This window comes from Labrus bergylta, chromosome 2, assembly GCF_963930695.1.
Source record: "Labrus bergylta chromosome 2, fLabBer1.1, whole genome shotgun sequence".
Taxonomy (NCBI): domain Eukaryota; kingdom Metazoa; phylum Chordata; class Actinopteri; order Labriformes; family Labridae; genus Labrus; species Labrus bergylta.
In genome coordinates, this window is record NC_089196.1 from 22,342,800 (window position 1) to 22,367,027 (window position 24,228).

Sequence of the window (24,228 nt, forward strand, 5' to 3'; positions counted from 1 at the left end):
TTTGCCATTTTTCAAAATAATGAAGAGAACAATCAACAATTGGTAACTTGTGAATGGTTATAATTCATTTCGAAATATGATAAAGCATTTATCCCCTTCCGTTTATTGTACAAAAAAGATAGTTTGCCTCAGGCTCGAATAAAACCCGGTTTTGTTTATACGCAACATCTTTAGAAAGTCGGTGTGTAAACGTAAAATGTTTGACCTAAACACAATAATAAACACAATAGCCTACAACACATCCTTTGAAAATAAAACATTTCCTAAACCGTGTGCTCAATGCAGCGCTCTGTACAGGATAAGGTCTGAGATTCAGCACCACACAGCATGGACAGCGACACTTGAATACGGACACGTACAGTATATCCACCTATTGTTCATGAAGCATGGCTGTAAACACAGTGGAAACATCACAGGTATAACCCTAAAGAGCAGACTGTCACTAGGAGGTCCAGTTATGTCACCATAGACCGGTAAACCTGGATGGAAAGTCACCTGCTGAGCATTCCCACTCTGCCCACCTATCCTCACCCTTAGACTCACACAATCACAGCATGTTCATTTTCTCTATTAAACGTTGAAACTAAATCCCTTCATATGTTCAGCTTCATTTTACATTTCTTTTCATTTGAGGTTTACCCTGGCTTTGGTATAACTACCTGGGTACACTTTACACAAGTGACATTTAATAAGATTATCACGGGGTTGTTATGTGGACACGTTCGCTGATTCAGCAAACATATTTATTTGTATAGACACTGGTATGTATATACATATCAGAAGAAATAATAGCAAGACCTTCTAAGATCAAGTACATTTTCAGGAAATAATGCTTAAAGACTAAGAATGAAACTTCACTGTATTTTTTGGAACGGAATCCTTGAAATCCTCTTTTCAGAGAGCGTCAGGGACATGGATGAAGAGAGGGATAGAGAGGGCTCACCAAAACATACAGTTTACTAGAGTAACGTGCTGAACTGGCTTTTCTGGTTATTTCCATGCAGTCTTGGTATCTCCCCTCCCATGGAAGGAGCCCACTCTGAAGAACGGGAAAATTGACAATTTAGACGAGCAATGGCTGCATCAATTGATAAAAATAGAAAAAATGATAGAAGTGTGTATGTATAGACAGAAACATCCAACATGATAGTGATTTTTGCATACCTCCTCTTGCACCGTGCACACACTCTGCCCCACACTGTCCTCACAGTGGCGTCCCTCAGAGCCGGACTCCCCCAGATGTACACAGACGGGGTGCACACGGCGTTTAAACGAGCCATGATGGCGAACAAATTGGTGGCTTCGTTCCTGAATGTCAGGCCTCTCCCTGACATAAATCGGATAATGATATTTACAAAGGAGGGGCACCACAACACCAAGAAGCTTATGACAACAAATATGATGATTCTCAGCGATTCCTTTTTGCTTTCTCTGTCTGCGCTCGGAGGGTCTCTCTCAAGCTGGAATCTGGCCACAAAATACAGTTTGATCGTCATGACCACTTTAGTGAGCACGATCAGTTGAAAGAAGACAATGCTGAACACATAAAGTTGAATCGATTTGGAAACGGGCAACAAGTTCCTGGCGAGCAGGTGGGCGAAATTATAAAACCAGCAGTAGATATTGAGACAAATCACAAAGTGCCTCGTAATGAAGCGGCTGTAGATGAATGGATGGCACACAGCAAAATAACGGTCAAACTGTGCGAACAAAAACGTCAATATATTCACCCCAAGGAGAGACGGTAACACATTATAAGTACCATTTCTCGACGGATACCCCTCCTGAACATCAAACAGACCCAGGTAAAACACAGAGAAGCCCACCAAAGTGTCACAGATACTAGTGTTTAGCATAAAGATGAATCTGTTCTGCAGGCGCAGCTCTTTAGTGGCCAAGATGCCAATGACAACTGTCCCGGCCACCAGAACAGTGGTGGTGGCAAATAAAATCTGGAAAATAAAGATGAAATAATCTTCTGGATTGTCGAAGTTCACCGAGAGAGGCACTCCTCCTCCTGTCAGAGAGTCTGTGGTGTTGGAGAGGAGCATTGTTTATGTGAGTGTGCTTCTTAAGTGCTTATTTTGTATATAAGAGCTCCAGTAGCCTGATGTCACCGGCCTTGTACTCGTGGGATTGTAATTAAGTAATGCCTTTCTTTTTTTTCCTAAAACAACAGTCTCAGCTGAAGTTTAGTTTTAACTCTGTAGAGGAGAGCACTTTAAATGGTAAATTATTCTATTCACCTGTAGAAAATAAGTCTTTAATTCTGCTCATTTGTCATCAAAATACAAATAAATTGACTTGTTTATATATATATACAGCATATATAAAACGATCAGTAATTTCCATTCACCCAACAATCATACATCCTCACACATTTAAAGACTCTCCGTTTTTTATTTAGATATTTCTTCTCAGGTATCTTTTCATTTTGTGCATTAGCCTGAACATCAAAGCATTGTTAGGTGTCACGTTTGGATCTATGCAATGTTATCGCATCTCTCATTATTTCAGAGAAACAATGTTGTCTAAGCCATCAATAGGTTCATCAAGACAATAATTGGCCAAATATTAATTAATTAATTTTATTAATTATTAGCTGCAGTCATATACAAAATAAAGCATTTGACGTAGAAAGAGGCGTTTGGTAATTAAAGTTGTACTCCTTGTTGTTGCTATTTGTTAGACAGAACTTCCGCATCAGAAACTAAGTACACTGTCGTGTCATTCCAGCTATACCTATGTCAGAAGTTTTTTTTTTTACAACGTGGAGACATCGACATTTTTTAGGGCTACTTTGTGTCCCCTCACATTATATTTTGCGTTACCTCGCAATACGTTTTGTGTCCTTCGACAGAACTTTTCTTCTTCTCTCCAGAAGAAAGCAGTATGGTTATCTACCATGTCGGTTTCATCCGTCACCAGTTACTCAGAACAAATGCATCTTCCACATCATCACGATCCAATTCCACATGGAAATTTAGAATAAATGAAATAATTATATAATATAGAATTACTAAATATTTTTATTTTATATTCCTCTTCCCAATCAACATTTCATTATTGCAAATTGTATACAGAAACCTAATTTCTTCTGGGAGATGGGGTTGGCCGCATAAATCATTTACAGGCCATTGGGAACGATTCCAGGGCCTTGAAACCTGAAACTTCTTCCTGGAAAAGGGCCTGTAATGAGATCACATGCGTTTTAACATTTTTAACAAAAATACTCGACTGTATTTAAATATATATTTTTTTGATATCGACCCCCCCCCCCCCAAAAAAATAAAAATAAAATAAAATAAAATAAAATAAAATAAATAAATAAATAAAATAAAATAAAAATAAAAATAAGTAAATGTACTAAAAACAGATGTTAGGTCATTTATCCAGTGATGAGAGCAAATGTGATACGGATATAATTTAAACCATGAATCGAAATAATCAGGAACATTTAAGAAAGTATTGTGAAAAACAGAACAAGGAGCTCAGCGTTAATTTAATCATCAGCAGGCTACGTCGCTGTCCTTGGTCCTGAATCCACAGCGAGCAGCGTCAAATATGTTATAAGCATTTAATGTCCTTTCCAACTATATAATAATTGTTATATCATGAAAAAATACATATCGAATAACCAAAGTTTATTCTCCGAGTAAGTGAGTCTTCTTAGCTTGTTCTCCGTGTCGAGCTTTTACATGAATGAGAATCGTTTAAAGCTGTATGTCTACCAAATTTTCCAAGTTTGAGCATTTGCGTCTTAACCCCTTACCATAAGTCATGTTTTCGTGTTTTTATTCTTAGTGTGTAAAATTAACATAACAGTTAGAGACAGCTTGGCAACTCGATATCACAGTTCAAACTAATACCAGAACAGTAGAGATTGTCAGAAACAACAGTTTACAGTCCATTTAAGCCAATCTTTTTTAGATTTCATACATCACCTGTTGTGATGCTGGTTGTCAATGTTTTTTTTTTTAAAACATATTTGAGAAATAAAAGTAATGGTAATTATGATTTATAGGCCCTTTCATATTTCAACCAGAGTGCAGTTTACAGTGAAACAAAGAATAAGTATGCCTTCATAAAATCAAAACATTAAACCGGAGTCTTGATAAAATATTGAAATAATGAAACGTAATTATTTCTGGCTAACATCTCTAGCCATGAAGCTCCAGAACTGAGGGCCCGGGGAGAGAAGGCCACGCTGTCCATCTCAGTGACCAGTCGAGATTTGGGAATCTCAGCCTCAAGTGGTGATCGGAGCATGACTCCAAAAAACGAGCAGCACATTTCTCACGTCAAATCCAAAACTAAATTAAAACTCGAATGAAAATCAAAGCGATGGGAGGACATGTTACATCGAATTAATGGATTTTAGAAAATGGATAATGCATTTTACCAGTAAGGAAAACACCTGGACAAGGGCCATTTCAATATTCTGTTCAAAACGTGCAAGAGTGCAAGTAGGTCTTGACATACAGTATTCATTTATTGCATGTCTTACAGGAGTCATGCGAAAACATTGCATCGATTTTTTTTTCCTCCTATGAATCTCAAACACAGTCCATATTTTAGATATGAAATCACAACTGAATTTCCACACAAACAACTGCCTCACTGATCAAGCGCGTTGATCAACACATCTTTCAACTCAAACGCGGCAATTTGGAATCACAGTCGTTCAAAACTGATTAGACCACATGTTTTCTCCTCAGCCATGCGATCTGACATAGGGCTGCCATCTGATGATGATTAAGCTGGTCGTTCTGCTATAGTTTGTTTGTGACTCCGTGTAATGTGCAGCCAATTCTGAAAAAAAGATAGAGGGTGGGGAAGAGAGAATGAGTGACATGTTCATGTAATGTACAATGTTTAACACTATTTCATCACAGATACAGTTTACATGCAAGCGTCTCACTTTGCTTGAAATGGTGTACAAGGAGAAATAAGTGAAGTTCAAATCCCATAAAAAGTTGGGACATACTCTCACCTGGCCTTCCTCCGGCGGCACACCCTCCTCCACACTGTCCTCCACACGGCCTCGCGCAGCGCCGGACTGCCCCAGATGTACAGAGCTGGGGTGACCAGTGCGTTCAGGCGCGCCAAGATGGCGAACAGGTTAGTGGCCTCATTTCTAAACCTCATACCGTTCCTCGTCAGCTGTCTGACTATAATATTAACAAAAGAAGGACACCACAGAGCCAGGAAGCAGATAACCACAAACACAATGATGCGCAGAGACTCCTTCTTGTTGTCTCTCTCCGCACTAGGCGCCTCTCTCACCAGGTGACTCCTGGCTATGATGTATAATTTAATAGTCATCAACACTTTAACGAGAACTATAATCTGCAGAGTCATCACACCGAACGCGTTTATCTGTGCCGCTTTTGAAATGGGCACCATGTTCTGCACTGTCAGGATCGTGTACGTGTACATCCAGCAAAACGCACAGATTCCGAACACCAAAGACCTCGTTATGTAGCGGTTGTAAAAGAACGGATGGCACACAGCGAAGTATCTGTCAAACTGAGCAAAGAGGAAGGTCAGCACATTGACACCTAGAAATGAGGGTAGAATGTAATACGTCCCGTTTCTGGAGGGATAACCCTCCTGGACGTCGAAGAGGCCGAGGTAGTAGACCGAGAAGCCGGTCAGAGTGTCACTGATGCTCGTGTTCAGCATGAAGATAAACCGGTTCTGACCTCGCAGGGAGCGCGTGGAGGAGATCCCGATGACCACCGAGCCGGCGAGGAGCGCGGAGCTGGTGGCAAACAGGATGTGGAAGATGAAGATGAGGAAATCCACCGGACTGTCAAAGTCTACCGACAGAGGGATGGTAGCGTTGAGGAGCATCCTGACGCTCAGCCTCGAGGCGAGCACTCATTGTTTTTAAAGAAGACAGATGCTCCGAAGTTAAGCAAAACTTTTGATCCCCAGAGGACACGAGCATAAACAAGTGACAAGCAAACGCCGAGAGCATGGCGCGTGCTCGAGAGGGAAGAAAAAAGAACAAACAAGGCCTGAAATCACAAGCTGACCAAAGTAATTTTAACAATCGACACTGAGTTGTCAGGGTGATCCAGACATATTATATTTGTTTAAGTCCTCACTGTAACCTTTTCTTCCTCCTTCAATCTAAATCATTTCCCCATCAATACTCTAACCTTTCATTACTTTAAACTAGGGCTGTCAAACGATACATTTTTGTATCGCACTTAAAACTCATGATAATAATACACATGACCGACACTATATTTCATCCAATCTGGCTACATTTAGAGTGAAACAGCGTGCTCTAAAAGTTTTCAAACCAATTAGAACTGATCACTCGAAAGCCCATTTTGAAAACGTATTCAATTGTTATTTTTCTAGTTTATAATGCTGTACTTCAGGTGTACATTATCAACCTCTCCTAAGTAGCATTTTCTCATTTGTAAGATTTTCAACCTCCATTATCTGACAAAAGTGAATGCCTTTTTTGGCCACTAGAGGGCGGAAAAGGCCATCATTTCAACTATGGACATAGGCTTCTTTCTGTCTTCTGATACCTGATGTTCTGTTGCCTGGATGTTTTTCTTTCCAACTCATTTGCATTCAATATTCGCAGTGTATATAAAATATACTATATCAGAGTATTAAAGTTTGATCGCCTCACACATTGACAGCCAAAATGGACAAAATCATGCTGAAGTTGCCGAAGCTTTATAAAATAACAAACATACACTTGATATAAAAACTGGCGTTCAATAAAGTGTTTAATAAACAAATAATAGAGATGTTTTTCTCTCTTAAAACACTTCACAACATCCCCCCTAGACCTGACATCCGGGATAAGTGGTAAGTGGCCTCCTGCTGCAGACAACACTGAATAAAAAAGTTTTCATGTATTTTAATGTTTTAAAAATGCCCAAATGACCCATATTCTTAGACTGACAATCATCCTGTAATAAAGATGTATCAGACATGTTATATTATAGTGTGCATCATTCCCCCTATCAAAACGGAGTGTTCTGTATTGCTGTTATGTGGCACTAAAAGTACACTAACCCTTACTGTAGAAGCTCCAACTTTAGAAGCCATGCACAACATATTTACATGTGCTATAGTGGGTTACTGTTTTATTAGTTGGTTCTTACATTTAAACACAGGCTCCCAATTTCAAATATTTATTGTGTCTATTAACATAAAAAATAAATACTTGAATTGAATACCATGAAGGACGGGAAGACAACTTAAACTGAGTAAAAGGCATAAATGCAGTAATAGATTATCTTAAATTAAAGTTTTTATTTTGCCAACGATGACTTATGACATGTAGTTGTATTCTACTTTAAAAACAAATATGGGTTCACATTCTCACAATGGCAACCTGGTCCAACGTAAAAAGTTAAATTTTCTGACATTAGAAGTTGTAGCCTATGTGAGGAAAGTTGTATTTGATGGTCAGTTGTCTTTTATTGAACAAATACAACCAAACACTGTGTCATTTTGACCTTACTATTTAAGACACAAAGAGTGTGTTTCTTTTCTAAGAATCGTTTGTAAATAGTATTGAAACAATGTGCGATTTTAATACAACTTGAAATTGATAGATAAATACGCACTATGACAACGACGGAAGTTTCTTTCCGCCATATCGACAATGACATCGCTGCGTATTATTGCACTAAGTATGTTGTTGGCGTGTGTATGTTTTTCTCGGGAGCTTGTTGATTTGCTGTCCAGGGGAATTAAAGTGATCTGCATGCTTCATTGCTCTTCCTCCATAAATCAGAACAGAGGTTGTGCCTCTCAGCTGTACAGTTACACAGCTGCTCTGCTGCCTGTCTGCGCTGTGCCATGAGGACCTGAAACCCTCCATTACGCACACGATTTCCGCACCGATGAGTAACAGTAGCTGGGTTTTGTCGCCTGTGCTGCCCCTCACGAGCTTTGGCAATGTGTTGATGTTTCTTTTCAACATTGTCTTGGCGGCGAGCATCCTTTTCCTCAATGTGTCTGTGTCTTTGTCCATCATGCTAAACGGAGCACTGCGTAACGAGAACCGTTTCATGTACATGCTGAGCACGTGCTTCAGCGACATCTGCACTGGTGTTTCTTATTATTATGTGGGTGTTCTGGATGTAAAAGATACATTTAACTCCCCTACGGGAACCTTGTACATTGTGCCCACATTTCTCGGCCTGTCTTATATGGCGATCCTGGCCGCGCAGGCAGACAGATACCACGCGGTGACGGTACCTTTTAAATACTCCCAGCGCATGACCAGAAACAGAACCCTGCTAGTCATCTGCTCATACTGGGTCTATGCGTTTTTGATCGTGGCTGCGAACAACCTGGTCACGGTCACGGTGGCCAAGAGGTTGACGAGCATTGGCACATTTGTGGCGAACATATTCACAGTGATCATAATGATAGGGCTGAATATCAGACTGTTCATCATAGCCAGGTTTCAGTTGGAGAGAGAACCACCTTCTGACGAAAGAGACAACAAGCGCTCCTCGGTGTATCTTATCTTGGTGGTGGCTGCGTTTTTCTTATCTGCTTGGCTCCCCATATTCCTTCATATCACGGCCTGTAATTTCATTGGTTCCATATGTTATACTTTTAAGAATGAAGGCACTGACCCTCTACGCCTTTTGCCCCGAGTTAACGCGTGCCTGACTCCCATCCTGTACATAAGAGGATGCACTGCGATCAGAACCACGCTGCTGTCTAAGGTGTGGAAACCCTGCTGCAGGACGAGGTAAGGGAGGCAATACGCAATTATTTAACAACCAACCTCATGAAATTCATGTTCTTATTTTGTAATCTTTCCCGAAAGACGCATCTTCTGTCATGAAATGTGTAGTTGCTGTAACAGTTAGTCAGTGAATCTTGAAATGGAGCCAATCTTTTCCCCTTGTCATCATCAGGCGGCATCCCGGACGGCTTGGCCCTGCAGGCATCCAGTCCCCGCGGCGTACTTCAAAAGTCGGATGGATGTCTAAGTAAATGATGTTTAAATCCAACAGAATCAAACTATTCAAACATCCGTCATTAAACGCTGAGGGAAGGTTCGGGCTATTAGTTGGACATATTCTGAGATGAAATCTTTTAATTAACAAAGGCCCTATACTTACTTTCCTTACTTTTTTTTATTTTTAATAAAAACACATGACAGCATTTCAGATCTTTATAATCGAGATTGTTCCAGAAAGCACTGAAAGACTTACAAATGAACACTGTTTTTGAATTGATTGATTTTCCATACATCCTATGAAATTTGTGTATGTTATTTCCAGGGATGTGTGTTTGTTTTTGAACGTGAAGAGCTTTACATTTTCTTCTCTTAAAGTTTTCTTAATAGAAACAATGAAATGAAATATGTGTCTGTGAGTCTTAATATTGCTTGGTTTAATATTCCTCCAACATCTTTCCTAAGTTTGATACTTTAGTGCTCTTTTAAATTAAGTCTTTTGAGATGCATGGCAATACTTTGTGACATCAAATCACACCACATTCATTGGCTATATCAATACAATTCTTGTATAAAGGTACAATGGACCTATAGGTTTTGACAAAATCGTAAAAACTTCCCAAGAGTTTTTTTTATCATGTTTTTTTTATTATAGCCATTGACATCCAGCGTTAAGCGAGCTAATCATTGAGAAACACATGATGTGCGTCTAAGCACCTTTATTATGCAATAGAGCACGTCTGCCTCCCATGCCCGCAGAGGATGCAGTTTCCTCGGCAACCACAGAGGGTCACAAGAGCTCTTTGGCACCGCGCCATAACTTGGACATCAGTGGAATGTGAGCCTTAAAGAAAACAGAAGCACGGGAGATTAAACCGGTTCAATAACTAGATCAATCTCCCTCGTCGGCTCCTGTAATTAAAAAAAGTTCAAGATAAGCCGCAGCCTGCTGGCATCATTAAAGTAATAGATAGAAAGTATGGAGGTGAGATCCATCTCTAGGTGGTTTTCTATTGGCTGACGACTAGTCAGGTCCTTCTGTGCTAAGAGGAGGAGCCAACAGAGCGCAACACTTCCGCACCTCTTGTGCCCAATGTTCGAACCAACACCATCTCCCCCTTACTACTTCTCTCTATCATTGTGCAACATCATCATAGTCTGCCCCATTAATCATCGTTAGATCTGCTTTGACTTGAAGTGTCAGATTTTATAATTAAATCCAACATTTAAAGTAATCTCAGTCTAAATAGAGTTGATGCAGTTGTTTATAGTGACTGGAATAGCCATATTAAGTACATCACATGTTGAAATCATAGGTTGAAATCTCAGTCTAAAAGTGGATACTCTCATGGGCTTGCAGAGAAAAGGGAACACTGCAAAAGATGTTATCTAACTTCATCTGCATCATTACGCTCTGCATTTTATATTGAAATGTGTTGAAGTAATAAAGAACATTTCCACATTCCTGTTAAACAAACTTCAATCAAACACAATAAAATATTGAGAAGGGAATCACTCATTATCAGTTTCCAGTTTTTTGTCGAAACATGACCTACTCACACTTGTTTTATTTTATTTTTTTTATATGTATTTAGATGAAACTTCGCAGGAAACAAACGAGTATCTCCCATAACCTTTAATAAAAGAAAGGCAAGTCTATATATTGTACAACACATCTTGCCAATTAGTAGGCCTATATTCTTTGCAGCGTGGACCTGCATTGAGCAGTATAGGACTCTAGCTGAGTCGTGCTGTTAAAAGAAGGCCTAAACCTCAGTGTGCAGACTGCACACTCCCCCCTCTGTCTCTCTCTCTCTCTCTCTCTGCCATCTTGCAGGTAAAGTAGCCAGGGGTCCTGGGCTGAGAAAGTGGCAAAACCCTCCCACAGTGGGATGTTTTCTCTGCTGCACTCTGGGCTGGTTCCTATTCAAATGTGGGTCAGGGGTGAGGAAGCCTAACGTCATAAGCTTGCAACATGGCGTCCCGAAGGCTGTGAGATGAGCAGGAGGATGGTAAAGAACGCTTGAGAACGATCCTACCGATGTAAGAAGGTATTTTAAGTGATTTTCTTCTCTTTATTGTGGATTGTTAATGCGTAGATGGGTTGCTTCCATGTATGTTTTGATCGGATCGCTTTTCTCGCTGCTGCTGCTGCATGCATCGAGGGGGTTTCGGCGTTACGCTGGTGTTTTTTCCACGGCGTGCCAACAAAAAGGGGCTCCGCTGGTGCCTATTCTGGCTCTACCAGCCTGCTTGGCAAGCCGAGAAAGTCTCACTCAATTGCCTCTAGTGTATCGTAACCCGCAACAAAAACACATACTGTTTGTTTTGAGGTTTCTTTTGGCGTCGTGTGCTTGTTGGAAGAGATGCCCAACAGGATGAGCGTGTGTACCAAACGATTACCAGGCTGGCAAAGCACATTAGGCGACAGAAAGAAGCCACACACGGCTCGTCGTCGCGCTTCAATGAGATGTTTCCACACTTTACCTCGTTTTATCCATTCCAAAATCCATTTGCAATGGTCCAATGTTTACGTAAATGTTGGTATCGCAACTAGCTGGAGGTTTCATCAGATCTCTCACGTAATCACAACACTGAGTTTTCCAAATGAATTGCTCTTATTGTGATAAATTAATCTGAATTCGTTGGTTTTTACGCACGTAATTCTGAGCAATCATCCCGATGCTCAAATATGGTATCTTTCAGTCGATACCCACAGTGTAATCTGCATTGTTTATATGTAGGTTAAGGCACAGTGGTCTAAGGCAGGGCTAATTAAAAAAAATGATTGCACAAGATTACAGATACTCTTTACTGTGTAGATGCAGATGCTTTTTGAAAACGTTGTCTTATAAACGTGAATTCTATCGATACAAGGGCTTGTAGCCTATGTGTCTTTGTAACCTATACGTGGGCTACTGCTATACATCGACCATCTTTGTGATCGACTACAGTGTGGGTGTAACGTTACATTCTGACCCAAAACTGCTCTCCAGAAACAATGTGGCGTGACATATTCCCGGGTGTAAATTACTGTCCCCAGTAAGAAAACAAGGCTCAACAGTATGTTGTATATGAATCAAACTTTAATTCAATTCAATCTATAATCTTCTGGTATATAGAACAACAATGTATGTGCTCAGGTGTGAAGGAGACTTGGCTTCTCAGGTGATTAGTGTTGTTAAAGTACCAAGGGGCATGGAGATAATAAGGCACAGGAATGTCAGAAATGTGGGTTCACTTGACTGGCTGCTGTACAAACCAAATGTCTAGTTCCACTTAAGGTCTGTTTTAAATTGTATAGTTTCTACTAAGAAAACTCCATGCACAAGCATGACCCCCCTGATAATACACTTTTGTTAAATCTGAGCATGCAAACAATGTGTGTTGCAATAAAAAGATAGATAAACTCAAAGTAATGCCAGGTTTTGTATTGAATGTGTCGCTCTTGATGTTTGATTAAAACAGTTTTGTCCCAGCAGGAGCAAGAGGCTCAATTCTGTGTTTGAAGTTGGTTAGCTGCCATGTTTTTATTGTAGTTGACAATTGATGAGGTAAACTAGTTTTGAATAAATGTTTGTCCATTTTGTTTCCTTTTAGATGTTGATACTCTGTCCTTTTGTAAAGTCAAAACTTCTGGGCGACACAACTACAAACTACAAAAAATGTATATTTTACATCTCCCCCTGCTCTTGGTTGCAGGCTGCTGAAGCCTATCATACAAGAATTGAAGGACTATATTTTGGGTGGTTACACCCTTCAAGAATAACATTCGAGTGTGCAATTCTCTGCCTGCCACCCTGAAATTTGGCTGAACAATCAGTTGACTTGAGATTTTCAGAAATTCAATTAAAAAGCACAACATTTCCAAAGTGTTCTGTGATGCGGTTAGATAATTCTACTCATAATAGACACAATCTAATTGGCTTAGGCTTGTAAAAGTGGAAAATGCTCCTGGCTGTTCTGCCTTGAAGCGTTTAGTGATGACAGTGCTGCATCCGTAAGAGCAATAAACTTTGAAGAATGACAATGATAGATGTTTAGTCCATGTGATCTCATGCAGATTTCAGAAATGATTCAATTGTTTGATAAGACAAGCGTGTTGCATTTCTATTGATCACTCTTGTTTCTGATTGTAGAGCAAAGATGAAAAATAAATATTTATACAGAATGGACTAAAACTATCTGACTTTATTGAAAGAAATCACACAAACAGTTGATGGACACATTACAAAAAGTGTGTCAAAGTAGCTGTTGTACCATTATATCAGTTTCTTCCTGCTTAGCCTAACTATCTGCATATGTAGCTTTTGTCAAAGGTGCAGTGTGAGTTCATACATTTAATAATGGGCCATAACATGAGCATGTCAAGTCAACTGATCAGTGTGACTACTTTCATTGATTACTATGGAATACAAAGTGGGCTGGGAGGGTAATTTGAGGCCCTTTTGTGTATGTGTGTGTGGGTGTGTGTGGGTGTATGTGCCTCATGATCCTCATGATCGGCTGGTTAGTCTTGCCTCACCCTGCTTGTCCTTTCCCCTCCCCAGCACAGGCACAGTATCCTACAGTATGCTGTATACATCATGGCTTACAGCGGCATGTGTGGGCAGCAATTGCAGTAAGGCTACTTAGGCTATATGTTCTGCTGACATGTTCCGCAAGGACTTACGATTGTGCTTGGCTGTCCTATCTGTATGGATCTGTATGTTCTGTTCTGTGCTGCCTGTTGGAGGGCAGTTTGGTTGGCTGAGTGGCTGGAGCACCTCAGGGCAGGGCTGTTGTTGTTCTTTAAGAAGAAGAAACAGTCTGTGGAATGTAGAGCTGATAGCCAGAAGGTTATGCAGTGTTTAAAGGGAGAAGGAGGAGGGGGGGGGGGGGGGAGGAGAAGGGGGTGGCAGCTCTGTAAAACCTTGGACCATACACGATCTCTCCTTACCCAACATGCCCTCTGTCCTTAGCCAACGCATTAGGCTCCAGGTCATGTGGATCTGCTGCTTTTTTTACGGGTGGGGGGTTTATCTCATCAACAGAGTTCATTCTCTCAGCACAGAGGGCACTTTATCATACAATCATATGTTTACTGCTTGGTGAGCAGCTTGATTGCTTCACTTTTGGCGGGGTTACACAGTTGGATACATCATGTATGGGTGCCAGTTAATTAGTATTTATATGAATGCACACATCTAGGAAGTCTGTCAGCCCACACAAGAGAAAGAAGTACTAACTTTTTGCTGGTTTTAAAAAAAGGCCAAAAACAGTCAAATACCTTTTTTTTTTTTTTTTTTTAATAAGTCGTTTGGAAAGATTTGGATGTGATAAAGAGAGCTGGTAATTGATATGACATTCAAATGTAACTTTGGTGTTAATTCTCCCATTCTCATGTTGTGTGCCTTAGTGTTTGTCCAATACAGTTACTCAAAAAAGTATTCAGACCAAATTTCTTTGACAAAATCAATATCTACACACTACCCTTCTCCACACAATAACCCATTATGGCTGTGAAAACCTGTTTTTGTATATTTAAGCAAACGATCAGAAGTGAAACTGCCTAAGATACTGAAAGTCCAACAAACAGTAAACATGTAACAGAGCAAACATTTTGAGAAAACATACCACCTCTAGGTTAGAGAACTCTTCCAAGTTGTATTTTCAGCTTTATGCTTGCAACGTATAGTTTCTGACGTACCTGCAGGCATCCTTCAATCCCACCCTCATGCCCCCTTCTGCCTACATTTACTAGTAGACATCCTGTTTACTGAACCTGTTTGAAAATAACAAGTTGTACCATGCTGAAAAGAAGAGTTGAGCTGATTTGAGTATTTACCACTATTTTTGCAGGCATTCAAAATTCTATATGTATGGCTGCTATAGCTGTTATGACCTTATGTTGTGGCTTTAGCCTCTATTGTAAATAGTTGATGACATACTGTATACACAACAGAACAGATTTGTCATCATGTTATGGTTTATTTGACTATGTTGTTGTTTAACTGATTTAAGCCCAACAATGGGAAAATGTTTTCAGGCAGCCATTTTTTTTATATATAAAACCAATAGAGACATTAAAGTGTGTAATTATTCTAATGCATGTTCAGTTATTCTCATGTAACAGCGATCTTGTTTGTGTGTTAGAGAGAGAGAGAAAGATGGACAGATAGAGGGGAAAAAGAGAGAAGGCTTTTTTCCCATGCAGCCCAGCACTGGCACATCTGGGGTGTGCTGCAAACATTGGCCCCCTCCTGTGCAGAAATGGACGGGGTTCTTTTCATTCCGCTGCACCCCGGGCAGGACTTGTTTGTCTGCAACATGGCTGAACTGCCTGACAGAAAATGAGTCTTAATTGGGTTCTGCCCACACTGCGGTGGGGAAACTGTAATTCATGTTCTTCCCCCTTCAGCCATGCAGCACAAGGGTTGTGCACCTGTTCTCTAGCATTAATTCTGCAGAACTTCACTTCCCTCTAAGAGAAGACTAATCAGACTTTTCCTCTTGTTTTAATGTTTTTGGGCTTCTGTTACAGCAGGGCACCCCCCCTGTAGCTTTTCTGACGAGATTTGAACCCTGGATCGATGTTCAAAATTGTGGCAGGGGCTCTGAATTGGAGTTATTCAAACATTTGCCATGGAGACATGAGTATGGGCAGGTTTTACTGGCTCTCCATGGTGCCACAGATCCTAGTGTAATGTACCTAGTTTAGAAAATTCAACACATGATGTAATGTTAGTATTTTCATGATCATTTCTGCAAAAAGCTCACTCCAATTAGTGTAAGTTATCATTTTCCCTGGAAGTTATTGTGTTATGCCTTTTGTGATTACATACACATATCTTACAAAGATACCGGGACATATTTGCAAGTACCCACCTGAATTACACTAACTGTTGATAAGTGATAAGAAACTAAGATTATTAAAATGAGCTACAAGAGTACGGCTAGCAGTGCTCGATTTTGGGCAGAGAAACTTAATTTCTTTGCCGTGAGTTTGCTTGATAGTGTTTGTGTTAGTGTTGCTTGTGTGAGTTTTTGTCTGTGTGCATGTGCATGTGCATGGAAGAGACTTCAGATAGGAGAAAAACTTCTAAGTGAGAAAGTGTTTTCCTTTCTGAGAGATGCACTTCAAAGCTTGCCCCGAGCAAAAGATCTGAGACAAGTAAATTGAACTTAATCTCTAATACACTTCAACTGCGACACTGCATCAGGCAAGATAATGTAGAAGCAGTTTTTTAGTCACCAAGTTACCGTAGTGCAAAAAAACACATTTTCAAATCTCCTTTCCTTACCTGATTTGGACCTGTAACTTGTCATTTTTTTGTGTTAACATTAATACATGATAACTGGAAGAATTTCCAAATATAACTGGAATCTTAATGAAATCATTAGAAATAGGTGTTTGGCATTTCCCTTGATGCAGCACATATTAGACAGGTGAAAAGGAGTGTATTACGTGAGTACTGGTAAAGCCCAGCTCTTCTTTTTTACTCTCCTCATTCTATTGTGACCCGTCCCTTCCCTTAGGAGAAAACTAAATCTCTGGTGGTTGCAGCACCCAGAGGTCCTGCCTGCGTGGATCACCTATACCCATGCAGCAGTGTCAGCCATGTTGAAGCGGCTCAGAGGTGGTTGCTCGGTGTTTGTATTTCAAACTGGCTTTGTACCATCCCCCTAACCCCTCCCCCACTCTCTCTGCCCACCAGCATACTCTCTGGGTGTGTGTAAGTGTGTGCAGTGTGCATGTGTTTAAGTGCACTGTCTGTGTGAGTGTGTATGGGGAGGCCTTTGCTCCTGTACATGATTGGCTCTCTTCCTTAATCTGTTTCGCTCTTCACCTGCAAATTTGTCTTTTCTGACGGTCTAAGTTAAAGTTTTGAAAGGAGACAATGTAGATCTAACTCTGCTGTATGCCAAGGTTAAAGATGTTTTTAAGATTCCTCTCAGACCTTACTTTCTGTCTCTCTTGTTTACTAGTTGACCTTTCACAGTAGTAGGGTGTGTTTTGTTATTGCGCCATGGGACTTTGCCTCACCTCTGCCCTCTCTCCTGGCTCTCTACCCCTCTGTTCAGGAGATTAGTGCCACAGCCCACTGCTCCCTCCGTCACCTTCCCTGCATGAGCACTGACTCTGGAAGTTTCACTAGCTCTCTGTTTAATCCATAAACTCCGTGGGGAAAAACAGAAGCAATGTCAGGAAGCAGTAATTGAAGTCAAACCAGATCGTCCTGATCTGCGGTCTAACCAGTTTAATTGAGAGTAGGCTGACATTAAATATTCGCTGGGGGCACTCCGACGCTTACTAGCTTTCAGTTCAAAATCAACACATATGTTACCCTGATCGCGTCTGCCGTGTGTGTGTGTGTGTGTGTGTGTAAACATCCCTGTCTGCTCATCCCGTCATCAGCAGGCTCCTGACATGAGTCAAGGTTGACGCTGAGCAGTAGGGTGCCAAGTGTTTTTAAAAACGAGCTTTCCCTCTCCATCATTGAGCCATGGTGAGTTTTTAAAAAGGTTAACACTGCAGGCAAGTAAGCTGATCCTGTCCCTGGGCTCGAAGGGCAAAATCTACCCCCTTGGCTGGCAGTCCAAAGCCCAGAGCTGCCTTTAGGGTGGTGTTTGTTCTGAGAAAAGTATCGTTGCTCACAAGAAATGTTTTGACACCATAATTTCTTACCCTATATAGATTCTGATTAATACAAAGTACCGATTTAGAATGATTCTGACCACACTGAGACTTTTTTTATAGGCTTAGTATGATACTGGTTTTGTTTTGTATTTTACCCAGAATCAGAGGCCAATACTGCCACTGGTATCAGACCATCGCCCTTTCTCGAATGTCTCTCTTGACCAACTAACCATCCCTCAACCTCCCTCCCTGCCAGCTTAGGGCTGACAAAAACATCTTGCAGGAAATGCTATAGAAAACACAATTCTAGCTCTACTAGTCGGTTCGTCTTTCCAATCTTTCATCCGCACTGTAACTCTTTGGCCGCCTTGCCATATAGCAGAACAAGATAATGTGTTTGAAAGTGTTCATACAAACTGCAAAGAGCACCGTGCACTCACAGATGGAGGCTCCATGATGGTGCTGGCCTATACGTCCCCTGTGGTATTAAGCCTGCTTTCCTGGGCAGCACCATTGGAAGGGGAGCTGGGCCTACACGTGTCCCACCCTAGCTGCATATAGATCAGCCGTAATCCATTAGCAGCTCCCTGGAATCCAGCCGGCACAGCACAGCACTAGTGGGGCCAGGGGGAGAGGGTAGCTGTGTGGGTGATGGGGGGGGGGGGGGGTAGAGAAAAAGAGAGAACGAGGGATGAGGGAGAAGGGGGTGGGGGCTCCTTTTTTTTCCTCCTGAGCTGAGTTCTCTACCACTCTATGAGCCCAGCCCCCTTTTTATGTTGGGCCCGCTGGAAAAGCCTCTTGAATCCCCCCATAAAGCCTGCAGAGGTGTGTGTATGTTGAGGGAGAGACTTGACTGATATATGGCTTCCTGGCTGGCATCATAGCAGAGGCCTTTCTTTCTCAGGCAGCCCTTTTCTCCATTACTGCCTGCGGGGTTGAGTGCCGTGCACCCCTGTAGCACATTCTGCGATTAACTGCAGATCTGGGTTATGTATTCCAGAATAGCTCATTATAATTCATGGTGGGGACAGCGATGGGTTACTGGGATGTGTGTGCTGGTAAGGGTTGGAGGATAGAGAGAATGGAGGAGTGAAGCAGAGAAAAGACGGGGGAGGGGAAGAAGAAGACCATGAGTGGAAGTGTCAAAGCAGAGAAGGCAAGCCCAGGCCTGGACCTGAGAGTAATGATCACTCCGGCTGATTGTATCATCTAGCCTGACTGTTCCAACAGATACAACTCTGATTCCTAAGCCAGCTATCTCCTGTAACAGTTTTCACTCTGTTGTTTTTGCCCAATGTTCAGTGCCGCTTGTTTGCCTTTTCTTTTTTTTTTTTTTTTTTTTACATCCAGATGTTAAAAATTTTCATCATGCATTGTCACCTATCTCAGAGGCTGTTTGCTGCTTTTATGTGTTGTTCTTTCATTTAAAGCTGTTCAATGATTGAATAAACAATTGTTGGGCATTTTAATATACTGGCAATTAAGTTTACTGTTGTACAGCAAGCCATTGATTTACTGGAGTGTCAGATTTTTTTGATGAAGCATGGTGATCAAACATAAGCTTGTAAAAACTTGCTGTTTTCAGACCTAATTAACTGATTAAACTTGTGGATATGTGAATCTACCTACTTTATGTTAATGCACGACATCTTGGATATTCCATACAAGAAACACAGGCCAAACTATCTGCCTCCAATCGTGATGAAAGATTATCTTTTGTCTCATGCAAGTTTATACATATCAGCCTTTCCTCTCATCCAAAGGTTGTTTGGTAAATAGACATCAGTCCTTTTTATATTTGCATTAAGGCTTGTCGCTTAGTTCTGGAAACACACCCTTCTCTCCTGCTTCATATTATGAAACATGATTTGCAGTAAATCTCTAGGCTGGCACTCAGTTGGTATTGCACATTTTCACATGTATTTATGGCTTGGGTTAAGCATTTCTCTGCATTACATTGTAATCTCCTGTTATACAGTATACCCTGCCCTGGTCGGGGCATTAAAGCTATATTGGGCTAGGGCTTTAGGAGCATGTCAAACATGAGTCATGACAAACCGTGCTTTTCGCGCTAAAGTACACCAATACTGTTGCCATCAAACTTGAGCTGTGGATAGGTTCTTTACATCAGTTAAATTCAATTTTGTTTTTACGTTTGTTTTTTAGTGTTGACAAGAAGGAGAGCACTGTGGTATGCAATAGGTCATCAATATGTAGTTTAGAAGCGAATGAGATTCATCTGTCCTATTTCCATAAATGAGGGCCTCTCTGGAGGATCAGGTGTTGCCGTCCTTGTCTTTGAGCCACACCCTCTCCCCCACTCCTCTGCCCCAGCTCCTGTGTAGTTTTACCTGCTCGGGTGACACCTAATCTCTCCCCCCCCCCCCCGGCCCTGCTGTGCCAACGACCCCCAGCCCCACACAATGGGTCAGGGCTGACATTACCATGACCTAATGAAGACAAGCCAAGTTTCTAAACAGGGCACCCCACTGAAACTAGAGTTACCTTTTTGAGACAGGGAGGAGAAACTGAGGGGAGGCACCCTGAAGAAGTAGTTACTTTACCCTTTATTCTGCTCCGCCCTTCGGTCTTTTGTGCCAGAACAGTGGCAATGTGTACAATCAGAACATGATCCAGGTAAGGTTGCAGTTTGTTTAAAAAAAAAAAAGGAAGATGAGAGGGATGGAAAGGTTCCTGTTTCTGTTGTGATTATGTGGCACACTGTGCGTACAGATTACTAGTTCACCCGTGAGAGCTAAAAGCTTGGATTGATGTGCCCACAGTGGGAGTCATAACACATGTCCTTTATTTGTTAAATGTGTCAAACATGCAAGTGCTATGAAGCTTTTCATTTGTCGATTTAGAAAGTTTAATGGTCTTATTCTGCTTCTTTTTTTTTTTTTACATGTCTAACCTGTAAGTCATTGTGACTCTTTGCCATGGAAAATGTAAACAAAGGTTGTTTTGATAGTATGCTGTTAACCACCTTGTATGTAACAATCAGATGGCAGCAGTAGCAGGCATTACAAATAACTGCGTAATAAAAAATGATGGTCTTGTTTACTTTTATAGGTCATTTAAAGACAACGTTAGTAAAGAGAGTCTGTTGTATAACCAGCTAAAAACTCCTCACAGCATTAACTGTCATTTTTCCTTTAATCTGTTTTAGATTTTAATCCAACAGAACTTGTGAAAAGTCTGCTATACGATGAGAGCTGCTTTACCAGCTAGCTTTTGCATGCTGCATTGCTGAAGGAAACATATACTGTCAAATCAATAGTACAAACCGTTTCTATGCTCCATTGAGGTCAACGTGATCCTCTTTCACTTCTTCAGTCTGCCTTACAAATGTTTTGTGGTTGTCTTGTTTTTTGGCATCAGTCTTTCTACTTCATGCCCCCATTGTGAAACTAACCGTGTTTCCATTTTTTCTTTCAGCTTTAGGTGGTGCTCGTGTAGGAAGAGAGTGAGAGAGAGAGAGAGAGTGAGAGAGAGAGAGCGAGAGAGAGAACGGAAAGAAGGAAGGTGGAAATGGAACTGCCAAATCATGCCAAACAACTGCTGCTGCAACTCAACCAGCAGAGAGCCAAGGGCTTCCTGTGTGATGTCATCATTGTGGTGGAGAATGCGCTCTTCCGGGCCCACAAGAACATCCTCGCGGCAAGCAGCATATACTTCAAATCTTTGGTCCTTCACGATAACCTCATTAACCTCGACACAGAGATGGTTAACCCCTCTGTATTCAGACAAGTTCTGGACTTCATCTACACTGGGAAGCTCCTGTCCTCGTCGGACCAGAGCAACGAGCAGAACTTCAGTGCCCTCTTAACCGCAGCTAGCTACCTCCAGCTCCATGACCTCGCTGCACTTTGCAGAAAGAAGCTCAAGCGCAACGGTGGGAAACCACTGCCAGGCAAACCCTCCACTCCAGGTCCCCTCAGCCGCTTACGCCTCAACAACCAGCGCCTTTCCTCTTCTACACCTGCTGGCCCCAAAAACCACTATCCTCCTACCCCTTCTGATGCCGACCAGCCACAGCCAGACGAAGGCCTTCGGGACAAACTCTCAGATGATGAGATGTTTGTTGGCAGCTCTGGGAGGAATGGGAACGGGGGAAATGGCAGCAGTAACGGTAACCTCAGCAGTGGAGGAAGTGCTGGAGAGCCAGACCTTGGACTAGACCTGTCCAAGAAGAGCCCTCCCTCTGCAGGCACAGTCACTGATGCCCTCAGCCCACACAGCAACTCCCAAGAATCCCCTCAATCTGCCTCAGTATCCACAACCAACAGTGCCTCACTGGATGACTCCTCCACCACCTTACCAGGTGTAGATACCTGCGGATCCGAAACCACGGAGCTCAACTCCTCATCCAAAGCCTCAGACGAAACCCAAAACCAGCCTGATGGCCCCCCACCCCAAAAGAAATCCAGACAGGGTGCTCGCAAGAATGAGTGGCCTAAGAAAGAGGCGTCAGGGTTGAAGTCTGAAGACCACGACAGGCCCCTGGTTAACGGGGTGATTGTGGGGCCTAAAGAACGCTCTGGGGCCGGAGGGGGCAGTGCTGGCAGCTTCACCTCTGACAAGTCCTTCCAGTGCAAAGATGACGAAGAAGGAGGGGAGAACGGCCAGGACCACAGTGACGAGAGCGGGCAAAGCGATGGCGAGAGTGCAGGAGGTGGAGGGGGAACTGGAGGGGGGCACGGCGCCAACTATGTTTACCGGCAAGAAGGTTTTGAGCCAGCATTTGGAGACAACCTCTATGTGTGCATTCCCTGCGGGAAAGGCTTCCCCAGTTCTGAGCAGCTCAATGCCCATGTGGAGACGCACACGGAGGATGAGCTCTACATCAAAGAGGAAGGAGGGACCTTTGTGAAAGAGGAAGATGAGGAAGAGGCGGAGGACCTCTCTGCCCCTGTGGGTCCTTCGACCTTTGGCTCGGAAACACGTCCGTTCAAGTGTACAGTCTGCAGTAAGAGCTACAAAGACCCGGCAACGCTGAGACAGCACGAAAAGAGCCATTGGCTGACCAGGCCTTTCCCCTGCAACATCTGCGGCAAAATGTTCACCCAGAGGGGCACCATGACACGCCATATGCGCAGTCACCTCGGCCTCAAGCCGTTTGCATGTGAAGAGTGTGGCATGCGCTTCACACGCCAGTACCGTCTGACGGAGCACATGCGTGTCCACTCTGGGGAGAAGCCGTATGAATGCCAGCTATGCGGGGGGAAGTTTACCCAGCAGCGCAACCTCATCAGTCACCTGAGAATGCACACCTCACCCTCTTAGAAATGCATCAAGCCAAAGAACTCTGGGAATATAAAAACAGAACCATTTCTCTAGCTTTTTTTCCATCTCAACTACAAAGAAACGCACACGTGCACGTTCACAAGCAGACACAGACAATTCAAAATAAAACAAAAAAATCCAGTTTACGATGCCCTGGCTAATTGAATTGATGTAGCTGTTAGCCAGGGGCTCTTGGTGATGGTGGGATCTTGTGTATGCAAGGATCATGTCATCATTTATATCAAGCGATGTCTGCTCACCTCTCAGGAGTTCTAGAGGGACACTGACTCCTGTCTCTCTCCAAAGTCACAAAGCCATGGTGGAGTGGCAAGACTTCTGGTCTGTGTTGCAAGTCTGTCAAATGTGAATGTGGGTACTGATATCATGTCAAGCCCCCCCCACCCCCCACCTCATATCCCTCAGCAGCCTTTTCTCTTCTACCTGTGAGTCTTTTGAGTTTTTCAGACCTCGAACTGATTAACTCTGGATAGTTTCCCATCTGTTCTCCTTTGCTATTTTGACCAAAAACCCGTGCAACCAATACTGGCAATAATTCAGCAAAAAGATTATTTCTACCTTGACAGCTTTATATCCTTTGTTATGTTGGTGATGGGGATCTGTATGTTAGAGGAGGGGTTACTGGGTTTGGGACCATCTCCATGCTTTAACTGAAAGTTCTGATAGAAGGTTCTCGGTGGGATGACATTGGATGACTTTTAGTTTTGCAGATAAAGAATACACAAAGTCCTTCTTACAGCTGTAATATAGAGGACTTCATTTGTCTTTTTGGGTTTTGACTGCTAGTGCTCCCAGGAGTGAATCCTGGTAAGATGAACCCTTTTGAGGTACTTGTTTTACTTAAAGAACTTGTAATGTTTCAGTGAATGTTTAAACTGGAAGGTCTTGGGATTTTTCTTGTGAGGGGAGGGATTTGGGTTGGGGTGGGGGTGGGGGGGATAGTCTGACGGGGAGAAGAAGAGGGTGTTTTAGACTGAAGATTATGTTCAGTGGGTACATTTATTTTTTGTCTGTATAGCTTTTCTCCCCTCAGAAAAAAAGAAAAGTCTATTTATATAGGCTTGTGACCTCGCTACCTCTGATTACTCTTACGAACTCTATGTTGATTAGTTGAAAGTTCCTATGTAATTAATTGTAAAAAGTGTGTAGATTATGGTAACTTTTCACCTGATGCTTTAACCTGCCCATCTCTCAACACAGGTTTTTTTTTAATGCTCATATAGATATAACACATTTAATATTGTTTTAGCTATTGATTTTACTTTCCAAATATAGCTTTTTCGGGCGCCCTGCTCAGTGTGGCCCCACCTCAAAGTGTACTGTAGCTTCCTACCTGGAGCAA

At 42.1% G+C, this 24,228-nt stretch overlaps 4 protein-coding genes across 5 annotated transcripts; 2 read left to right on the plus strand and 2 right to left on the minus strand.

The window, feature by feature from the left end:
- On the minus strand, nucleotides 1-2,051 carry LOC136177223 (sphingosine 1-phosphate receptor 3-like). The gene has a single exon (XM_065949024.1). The coding sequence runs from the start codon at nucleotides 2,049-2,051 to the stop codon at nucleotides 960-962; it is 1,092 nt and encodes a 363-aa protein (XP_065805096.1). The 3' UTR covers nucleotides 1-959.
- Nucleotides 2,052-3,357: 1,306 nt separating this feature from the next.
- Nucleotides 3,358-5,856, minus strand: LOC109991567 (sphingosine 1-phosphate receptor 3-like). The gene is made up of 2 exons (XM_065962063.1): nucleotides 4,994-5,856; nucleotides 3,358-4,812 (listed from the first exon to the last, which is right to left on the minus strand). The coding sequence occupies exons 1-2, from the start codon at nucleotides 5,854-5,856 to the stop codon at nucleotides 4,773-4,775; spliced, it is 903 nt and encodes a 300-aa protein (XP_065818135.1). The 3' UTR covers nucleotides 3,358-4,772.
- A 1,964-nt stretch (nucleotides 5,857-7,820) lies between these two features.
- Nucleotides 7,821-10,468, plus strand: LOC109991568 (adenosine receptor A1-like). Its single transcript, XM_065962370.1, has 2 exons — nucleotides 7,821-8,749; nucleotides 8,919-10,468. Exons 1-2 carry the CDS (start codon nucleotides 7,887-7,889, stop codon nucleotides 8,995-8,997), a joined length of 942 nt encoding a protein of 313 aa, XP_065818442.1. The 5' UTR covers nucleotides 7,821-7,886; the 3' UTR covers nucleotides 8,998-10,468.
- Nucleotides 10,469-10,721: 253 nt separating this feature from the next.
- LOC109991599 (hypermethylated in cancer 2 protein) lies at nucleotides 10,722-23,788 on the plus strand. 2 transcript variants are annotated; one of them, XM_020643926.3, is made up of 2 exons: nucleotides 10,722-11,013; nucleotides 21,021-23,788. In XM_020643926.3, the coding sequence occupies exon 2, from the start codon at nucleotides 21,114-21,116 to the stop codon at nucleotides 22,866-22,868; it is 1,755 nt and encodes a 584-aa protein (XP_020499582.1). In that variant the 5' UTR covers nucleotides 10,722-11,013; nucleotides 21,021-21,113; the 3' UTR covers nucleotides 22,869-23,788. The 2 variants fall into 2 exon arrangements, with proteins under 2 accessions (XP_020499582.1, XP_065805114.1); XM_065949042.1 differs by having other exon boundaries at nucleotides 10,722-11,005.
- Nucleotides 23,789-24,228: the final 440 nt, after the last annotated feature.